The sequence below is a fragment of the Dioscorea cayenensis genome, chromosome 7 (genome assembly GCF_009730915.1).
Source record: "Dioscorea cayenensis subsp. rotundata cultivar TDr96_F1 chromosome 7, TDr96_F1_v2_PseudoChromosome.rev07_lg8_w22 25.fasta, whole genome shotgun sequence".
In the NCBI taxonomy this organism is placed as follows: Eukaryota; Viridiplantae; Streptophyta; class Magnoliopsida; order Dioscoreales; family Dioscoreaceae; genus Dioscorea; species Dioscorea cayenensis.
The window spans coordinates 26083632-26093644 of NC_052477.1; the positions used below are offsets into that span (position 1 = coordinate 26083632).

The following is a 10013-nucleotide window of genomic DNA, read 5'->3' on the forward strand; positions in this document are numbered from 1 at the left end:
TTTCTTCTTACTTTATCCTTCATTTCCATTCCCGTTGTAACGTTCAGGGAATTATTGGATGCCAGACCTTCACATTCACCGCTGTTGCTGGATCCCTCATTGGCTCTGTCTTGTGCTTCGTCGAGGTACGTATTCACTTGGGAAGTGCAGATTTATTTCATTTATTAGCTCATCATGGTTTAGTTGTTTATTTCCTTCTACTCTATCGGGGTTATTGCAGGGTTTTATTATTGTTGTCAAGGCATTTATTTACTACTTCCGAACATTGTCACAGAACGCGGCTCAAAGTGGGATCATACAATTACTTATTGAAGCTATTGGTGTGTGATATTAATTTAATTTATCTATCTATTATATGTATATATCACCCTCCTAATTACCTGCCTACAATAATTTCCAATTGGACGAGAAAATCTAAAACATCTTTCACAAATTAATTTCCCCTGCAGGTATGTTCCTTGTGGGATCTGCGCTGCTTACTCTTGGGATGGGTTTGTATGTCATGGTTACTTCATCAGACGAGATAAATCAAGGGAAAGGCCGGCCTGCTGTTGGTGGAGGATCAAACATAAAGGTACTTACATGACAGACTCTTTTCTTTATATGCGCTGAGGCCACCCATGCAATGCAAAATATTTGTTTTATCTAAAATATATATACAGTGCATCACATGCAATCCAACTTGCCTTTCTTTAATCTTGTTCATAGAATGTACCCATGTCAATAACGGAGGCAAAATCCAAACTGGGGCATGTAGTGGTGATGATTCTGCATGCTGGAATCCTGGACAAGTTCAAGAACGTGCCCTTGTCTAGTGGGCTAGACCTGGCTTGCTTTGCCGGAGCTGTCTTTATCTCCTCTGCTTCTGTTTTTCTGCTCTCTAGGCTCGCCATGCGCGGGAGTTAGATCACATGCGGAACCATAAAACAGTCGGTACTGGATGACCAGTACTGATGCAGGTTCAACCACAGCTTCACCAATCCTTCCACTATTTTACTGTTTATAGAGATATAATCAAGTCACCCAGTTGAGCCATTGTATATTGAATACATATACCGATGATACAAATGGTGCTGATACAGATGGTGCAAGGGCCAACACAGGGTCTGCTACAAAGCGTGCTCCAGGATCGTTTGGTTCAGCCCGAAGGACGGAGTGGGCATGCTAATAAGTAACCAGCGTTCTTGCGTGATTATATTATATATGTAACTAGGTTTATTATAATGGTGAGAGAAATGGGAGTTCGGGATTATGATAGTGGAGTGAGTTCCAGCAGAGTCTGTTATTTTTGTAATGATTTTTGCTTTTATTTGGTGGGGAGGAGGTAATGGAAAGCAGGAATCATTCTCAACCTCTCCTCATTATTTTTTAAGGATAAACAGAGCTCGAGAGCCAATTTATTAAATAAGAGAACTAAAACAAGGTTCAAGATACCTCAGTAGGAAAAAAAAATCTAAAACGAAACTAAAAAACGCAAAATTACAAGCTAAAGCCATTCATCAAAAAACATTTCATCAACCAACGAGGAAGGTCACGACCATTCTCAACTTTCTCTGATTCTTCTATGTTTTCTCTATCCCCTTCCATTCCCTCACCTCTTTCTCCCAGCCTACGTTGAGTTCCAGTGTGGCCACGTTCGTCAGGCGAAAGCACGCAACAACCGACCATGTAATATAATGCATATCAAGTGTATACATACCATAGCAAGTGGACAAAATAACTTTCATCATATATAATGCCTTGAGGAGTACTCATGCAGCATGTTTCAATTGTTTGCAACTTTGCGTTCCCATTACTCCATTTTCATTGCATTACATTTCTGAATCAACATGCACGGAGGACAGCGTTTTATTTGTTTACAACCCAACCGCTGAGCTAGCAACATGCTGAAATTCTGATTCTACACTCAGAGGCTCCCATATTTTATCTCAATACTACCAGACAAGAAAACGAGTTCAGATAAAACTCATCATATATAAATATATATATATATATATATAAATATGTGCTTCACGGTTGGGCTGAGCAACGGTAGTCAAAAAAATAGAGATGGAAGTTTACACTTTCTTTTCCTTTGCTTCCTGATAGAGTTCATCAATACGTTCCTGCAATCGTTGTACAATAACGACTCTAGGATAAGCTAAAAGCAACACAAATAGATCATCCAAGTATCTTCCTTTTACTTGCCTTGTAATATTTGAGTAACTGTGGCCTCTTCAACTTAAAGGTCGGGGTGATCAAATCCCGCTCCATGTCAAATAAAAATGGTTCCAAGTGGATTGCTTTCAACATCTCAAACCCTCTAAGCTGTTGTCAAAGCAATTCTGTCAAGAGACAAGAAAAACTTGGTACTTTTTAATTTTTGTTTCGTGTGAATTTAAATATGACATACTTGAAGCCGTCGGCCAGTGTTGTTGAGCTCCTCCAGAATATACTTCCTCGATTTGGGGTGTTTACAGAGTTCCACAAAGTTGCCAGTCAGATCATTGGCAGCTGCCCAATTCTCAAGTGCTTGCTTTTCAGGGACAGCAACGCCAACTAGGAAGGACTCAAAACTGTTGCCGTACACCCAAATCTACAAGTAATAAATGACATGATCCTAAACAGTGGACATATAAATCACATTTATATTTATCATTTGATGGAGGTAACATTACTGATGTAATGAGTGAGCATTGGGCATATGCACTTTCAATGTTCTCCACAGCAACATATTCTCCTTGGGACAATTTAAAAGTATTCTTTTTTCTGTCAATAATCTTCATTACGCCATCAGGCTACAATTCTCCAATGTCATCTATATGAATGAAATTTCTCATGAAACAACTTCTCAATTCAATACGAAAGAGATCAGGCAACAATTATTACCAACCAGACATTATAACCTATGCGAAAAAAGGCAGAAATTTAGCTTTAGCAGGAAATTCAGCACCAAAAAGATACAGACTTTCAAGCCATTTCTCAATTCAATACAAATTAAAAGAGATCAACCAACAATTATCATCTACCAGACATTATAACCTATGCGGAAAAAAAATGAAATTCAGCTATGGTAGAAAATTCAGCACCAAAAATATGCAGACGTCAAGCCATTCTTTAATTCAGATGCAAAGAAGAGAAAAAGCTACCCAATTTTGACATGTTTAGGATTTCCAAAAGAAACTTGCCTATGTGAAACCATCCATTAACAAATACTTCATCTGTGAGGTCTGCACGCTTGTAATAACCAAAAAACAAGGTTTTGCCCCTTAAACAAATCTCTCCACGGGCAGTAGGTGAGAGAGCATCATACCCCATGTCTGGTACTGATTCAAGCCTTGCCTCTATCGTCATAACCGGGATCCCCACAGTGCCCACCATTGAGAATACATTAGCAACCGATGTAAAGCACCCAGCGCAACTTTCTGTAAGACCTGGATTCATGAATCCATAAACATGAAAATCAAGGCTATACAAAAAGTTTAATCAATGATCACATTTACCTAACTTAGTTGCTTCATCTTACTTCTACTGAATACTTGGAAAAACCATTCAGTTTTAGTTAATTCAAGAAGTCCAAGCAGACCTATAGTGATTGTCCTTTGATTTCTAACAAACTTTTATACTTGAAAGCAAATATCTTTTATTACTTGAACAGAAATACTTGACACATGATTGGGACTGTAAATCATGTAGTTCTTGAGTACCATATCCTTGTATTAGCACACTGCAGCTAGTAACCCTTAGAAACTCCTCCACATGCTTAGGCAATGGTGCAGCTCCAGACAACATCATACGTACTCGGCCCCCAAGTACTTGTTTGATCTATGATAGCAATTTATAAAGAGTGAATGTTCAGAATAGTGGACCACATAGAAAAAAAAACATGGCGCAGTTACTTGATACTAACTTTGTTGAAGACTAATCTGTCAAAAAAAGGTGAGGCCATATCTTGTCTCACACCTCTCTTCAAATTATTCAGCTTGCTGATAAAAACCGAGCAAATAGAGAGTTCAAGGCCACATTTATAAAAATAATCACTTGCTTGTTGAGGAAAAAATGGTCAACTGAAGTTAAAAAAAAAAAATGCAAACGGGACATACTGTTCATAAGCAATCTCGAACAACTTTCTCGACAACACTCCTCCAGATGAAATTTTTTGCTTGACACCTTCAGTAAAAAAAAAAAACATATACACTTGTAAGAAAAGGAGAAGTTTTACACTGTACCAACTGATACTGCAAAATCAATGGACCATAAAAAAATAACCACGCATTAGCAACTTAGTTTCAAACCTGTGTAGATACGATCAAAAACTCGAGGGACACCACAAAATAATGTGGGTTTTAATTGTTGAAGGTCCTCCATCAAATATCGAACATCCTATAAGTAAAAAATGCATAATGGAGTTGAACACACATTTTGTTTTTGTGTATAATAAATACACAGCTGAACTAGAAACCGTTGTGAAACAAAACATATACATACCCCTTGCCAATAACCTATGGAGGCTCCTTTATAGATGCAGTAGTTCTCGATTATTTGATCAAATATGTGAGCTAGAGGAAGGAATGAAAAAGTAAGTGTCTTCTTCTGTAACCTGAGAGAAGAAAAGGACAACAGATCTCATATCACAGAATTTCTAGATTATTGATATCCATTAATAAGATATCTCACAATATTGACAGACATTATATATCCACAATTTAATAATTATCAGATTCAAAGGTTACGACCTGACTGGGAGTAAAGATAATTACATTCACAAAATGATGTAATTGCAGTCTTTCCAACATATAAGTGTCGTAAATAAGCAGAAAGAGTGTCATAAAACTGAAAAGGAATGATCATATCTCGGAAGTCAAACAGTGACAGCTTACTGCTTTATCAGTCTCCAGAATCAACTGCTCCGTGTTAATGACTTGGGTTATAACAGCTCTATTTGTCAGTATAACACCCTTTGGGTCTCCTGTCGTGCCACTAGTATACATTATCGTGCAAGTGTCATCCTTGCATACTTGTGGTAGCCTGCAATTAACATTAACCTGAAAGAAAAAGTAAATAATATAGTTAAATGACTTATATCCATTCACATGCATGATTCATATCCATCCCCACAAATGTAAATACCTGGATAAATCAGTAATATACTCCTTTGGGATAGCATAAATATATATCATTGAAAGAAGACTCAAGGAAAGAAACATATCAAAACATCCTGTTTTCATTAAAAGTTATCATCCAACACTGTGCCAATATATCCATTAAAAAGATAAGAACCACAAGTGCTGAGAGCAAATCAAGCACATAGAAGTCATGCAGGGAACATGAGTAAATGATTTCCATTCCTAAACCTTTCTCATTGGATTGAGATAGATTCAAAAACTCTTCTACAACCCAAACAGAATCCATAACTGACGCTGCCATCCAAAACTCACTTTTGACCTCCATGGAACTGGAGTTCCAAGTTATCAAATACATCCTGAGAGGACACGGATGAGAAACTAAGAGAGAAAAAAAGTGTAAGAGAGGTAGAGGGAGTTAGAAAGCAAGGAAAAAAGAATGGTTTTCATGGTGCTTTAAAGATGGCTTGTATGCACCGAATAATTTCTTAGAGATTTGTCCAAAGGTGAAAACCATATACTTGGTCTATTGAGGTGAGACCTTTGTATATTTGTAAATTGCACTGTTCTCTTGTGAATGTAGGCCCCGATTTTGGTTGAACCACATAGATTGGTTTTTAGTGGTGGTGATTATTTCTTGGGTTATTTGATGCCCTAATTTTGCATTAATCTTGTCCATGGGTGTGAACTAAATCAATTAACCTCCCCATTTGTTTCTAACAAATAAATATGGTTCCCATCGCTAGAGGCTTGTCTTAATGATGAACAGGTGTTGATTGTTGGATTATTTGGGTGACTTGCTTTATAACTGCTTATTTTTCTTTTTGGAAAATAAGGACTTGCAGAGTTGCAGTGAGAATCTAATGACAACATTCTTAGCAAAGCCCAAGTTTAGCTCAGACTTTCTTTAACAAGGCCATGAAATCCACAATTTTGTATAAGTCTGACTGGAAAAATATGAAAGTTGAACAGTTGTCTAAACCATCAGGGTTCAATATATCATAAAACATCAATGCACACAAACGCAAACACACACAAATGGAGAGAGAGAGAGAGAGAGAGAGAGTACTGACTGATAAAAGAAATTCCTCCCATGAGAAGCAAGATACTCCAATTCGCTCAGCTTCCTGCTTTTGCTCATCAGCAACTTTCCCAAAGCTAACAATTGCTGGATAAGTAGTGCATGATGATAATGTCATCACAATAAATACAATGATTAAACATTTTAGAACCAAGAATTCATTTCCTACATACTTTTTAGATGTGCAACACATCTGAGAAGACAGGTAAGCATCTGAAAAAGATGGAGTCACATCATAACTTAATTAGCTAGTAAAAACCACAAGAAAATCTTCTCAAAAGGAAAATACAGTAATAGTTCATCAAGTAATTAAATACTTCAGACAAGTTTAGAAATGATGGGTTCAAAATATGGAGTACTTTTTCTTTTTTGATAGTAAAGAAGATAGTTAACGAATGAAAAATGCTAAATGCTCATGGTCTGCAGGAAAGGTTTATGGAACAGATTGCATTACACCAAACTAGATGATGCATGAGTAAGAAATATAATTAAGTGATAGACTAACTTAAATCTCAATTCAAATACTTCTCAAGATATAGAATACAGTGCCTTGATATTTTATTGTTGTCTGTTCCAATAATTGGCACATGTTGACCAATTTCTAGTAAAAAGAAGGGCAGAGGCACAAACTTACAGACTGCATCTTGTTTTCTTGGACAAAAACTATTGAGATTTCAGCATGGTTGATGATGAACTCTACCGCATTAGCACCTGTGGTATGTTTAGACACATATGAGAAGAATGCACAATAGAAATTATCAAAGCAAACTTCCATATCAAGCAGACGTTGATAGGAAAGAAAAATTATAACAAGATAACCACAACCCAACCCTAACAGACATCTCTAAGCTAACAGCCCATTATAGAGTTCTCAACTTAAAATGATATTTAGAATAACAACTTTCAGATAAGAGCCTTATATGCACATTGGCCTTCACGTATGTTAGTCCTTCCATGCTCTGATAAGGAAACGTCCTAATTTACTGACACAGAGAATAGAAAATCATGATCTGTAATGGACTACATAAAGATATTTCTGAAGTGCCAGAGGCTAAAAGCAATATGCTGTTGAATTCCACTAATAGAAATAGAAATACAAGATTTTTATGCCACACAATACACAATACACTCAATTAATTGCACTTATAGTCATAGGGATGGATATCATTAATCATACAATACAATCAACTAGTTTTGCTTACTTTTTGTCCATGAAAAAACTAGAGATTTTAATGCACATAGTTCAAATTAAATATCTTGGCTCCTCGTGAAGTAGTCAAAGAAAGGAAATTCCTACCAAGGGTATCATAAAGAGGTACATAACAAATTCCTTGACTGACACAAGCCTGCAAGAAACCAAATTACATTTGATTAGAGAAAGAATCTAATAATTTTGCATGAGATAGAAGTTCAAAAGTGACATCAGAAGTACTTCTTTTATGAAAAGACACAGAAAGAAAGAAGCACTGCAGCAGAAACTCAAATCACATCACTAAAGGGTGTTGTGACAAGGGTAAATGCCACACAAGCATGATATTGATGAAAGAACCAGTAACAAAAAAACTATAATAGCTATAGTTAATTTATGCTATTTCAGCATCTATCTATTTTTCACATATGCTGGCATGAAATATGAATTTATAGTGCTGCCATGAATTTATAGTTCATATGAGAACATAAAAATATGAACTACTTAGTTGAATAAATATTAATAAAAGTCAAACAAACATTTGTCATGGATATTGTTTGCAATTACAATAATTAAGTGGCCCCAGCATATCATCTTCCTCTTGTTGTACATTAATATTAGATGTATCAATTGTATGACAGAAAAAATTAAATAGGCTTTACCTCCATTGCAGTCACCCATTCAGGGCAGTTGACTCCATATATGCCACAACGATCTCCCTGGTTAAACAAGATAAACGGAAACAACTGATAAGCAATTCCTGTAACCACGTAACAAACAAAAAGAAAAGAAACATAATCTACTTACAGGGTTAACACCAAGCCCCTTTATAGCAGATCCAATCTTGATGGCCTTATTGTAAACTTCCTCGTAAGTCTGCCATACATACTGACCCACCTACAGAATCAATTCTACAATTAATTGCATAACTTCCTTTGTTGTTTACTACAGTAGTAATTTTCAACAGGAACAACAGTTGTGCTGTGAGTAATTTCTGCAAAAAGGTTTGGCAGTGATTAAGGTAATTTCTGCCAGATGAAGTATTAGAAGATCCAACCAAATGATCATGAAGTATGATGCGAGAAGATATAGGCATTCATGCAATGAATACCAAAACAGAGAAAATTGAAAGAGACATTATAGCAATGAAGATGTCACTATTGGGATTTGGGTGGGTGAATGAGATACAGTGAAGCCAACGTCCTATATATCTCCCAAGTTCAACACGGAAAGAATAGGATAAACAAACAAAAAATAAAACATACCTGACCGTCATTGACCTCACGTCGACCAAGCATTTGATTCTGAGGGTATAGCTTGACCGATCCACTGAAGCATTGCAACTGATCGATCAGAAAGACAAAAAAGAAGCAACGAATGCCAATAAAAGAAAGAAATCATTTTACTTTCTTTTTAATCAAAATTGGAGTATTTTGTGTATGTTCGACATCATTAGATTGAATCTTCTGGCCATTCATACATTTTCTCGAAGGACAAGAAATATATCAAACAACAAGATGACAAGGAAGAAGTCCAAACACATGGTTCCTGGTCCCTGCTCCTAATTAGCTAAAAGTGTTTCGTGTCTGATATTGAATGAAAATTCAAATATCTTACTGAAAAATCAAGCATGTCAAACGTAGGCAAAATCCATGAGGCATGATGAACATGAAGGAGAAAAGCAGAAACATGTATATCGACACACGACACAAAACCACAAGTTTGAGTTGTGAGTGAGAGTGAGAGCGAGAGCGAGAGCGAGAGCCTCCACTCCTCTCCTGCCTTTTGAAAAGATTGAAGTGCAAAAAATGGTAACGTAACTGACCAAAAGAATTCCCATGGGGACTCAATCTCAGAGGGAGGATCCAGAAGGCCATCCTTGGCGTAAATGCAGCGGTAAACAGGGCCAGCAGAGGGCCGCTCACCAGAAGCCGGCCGTGACTCCTCCACTTTCACAGTATAAGCCTCCATCCTGGCTCGCCACCCTTTCCCTCTGTTTGGCCACGAACTCGTGGGTTTATACTGGCTGAACTAATGCTAATGGGGGTAGATGTGCATGAGATTAATATTAAAAAAAAAAGAAAAAGAAAAAGAAAAAAAAGTTGGTTGGGGAAATTTAAGCTTGCCATTGCTCTCTCTGTCTCTATCGACCCTGAGGTCCCGACTCCCATTTATTTCTGAGGCTTAAATTTTAATACGACAAGGTTGGTGGTGCTGCTTTGGCGGCAATTAACACAGATAGAGGGGGGCTTTCAACGTAGAAAAGTGGGGGAGTGTTTCTGTGTGCCAGTCTTGTAGTCCATGAGGCCCAACCAACTTCGGGCGGCGCTTGATGACATGACATTGCAATTGCGGGTGTTTGTAGTTGGCAGTTGCTCATTTAAAACTCATGTTTCCCCTCCCACTTTTACAGTTTTACATCATTAATTAGTGCCACTGACCAGGGATTCAATATCTTATCTTCTCCTTCTTTCCCTGCCATGTCCTTTTGCTGGCGGATTGATTGACTGATCTCGGTAAATGTAGCCACTTCTCTCTAGCGCACTCAAATCCTGCCTGGTGCCGGTCTAGGATGCAACGAGGAGCAGGTTACAAATATCTTTTTGGAGACATCTTTTGGAGTTATCGTTGCCTAGCATAA

General features: G+C 37.3%; 2 protein-coding genes across 2 annotated transcripts; one reads left to right on the forward strand and one right to left on the reverse strand.

Moving 5' to 3' along the window:
- The first annotated feature begins 6 nt into the window (after window positions 1-6).
- LOC120265862 lies at window positions 7-1280 on the forward strand. The gene is made up of 4 exons (XM_039273831.1): window positions 7-125; window positions 221-320; window positions 450-574; window positions 709-1280. Exons 3-4 carry the CDS (start codon window positions 452-454, stop codon window positions 904-906), a joined length of 321 nt encoding a protein of 106 aa, XP_039129765.1. The 5' UTR covers window positions 7-125; window positions 221-320; window positions 450-451; the 3' UTR covers window positions 907-1280.
- A 428-nt stretch (window positions 1281-1708) lies between these two features.
- Window positions 1709-9370, reverse strand: LOC120264939 (long chain acyl-CoA synthetase 2-like). The gene is given in 20 exon segments (XM_039272844.1): window positions 1709-2105; window positions 2188-2307; window positions 2393-2575; window positions 2658-2797; window positions 3168-3413; window positions 3687-3804; window positions 3890-3965; window positions 4083-4149; window positions 4275-4362; window positions 4468-4557; window positions 4559-4579; window positions 4860-5024; window positions 6176-6270; window positions 6357-6396; window positions 6818-6894; window positions 7481-7529; window positions 8035-8091; window positions 8180-8269; window positions 8638-8701; window positions 9198-9370. Coding segments are annotated over 20 exon segments (1980 nt in total). The 5' UTR covers window positions 9344-9370; the 3' UTR covers window positions 1709-2057.
- Window positions 9371-10013: the final 643 nt, after the last annotated feature.

Excerpts from the sequence above, each read along its gene's own strand:
- LOC120265862 (XM_039273831.1), top strand. The coding sequence starts at position 452 with ATGTTCCTTGTGGGATCTGCGCTGCTTACTCTTGGGATGGGTTTGTAT. Across the intron at positions 575-708 it reads GTGGAGGATCAAACATAAAG|AATGTACCCATGTCAATAAC; the intron begins GTACTTACATGA and ends TCTTGTTCATAG.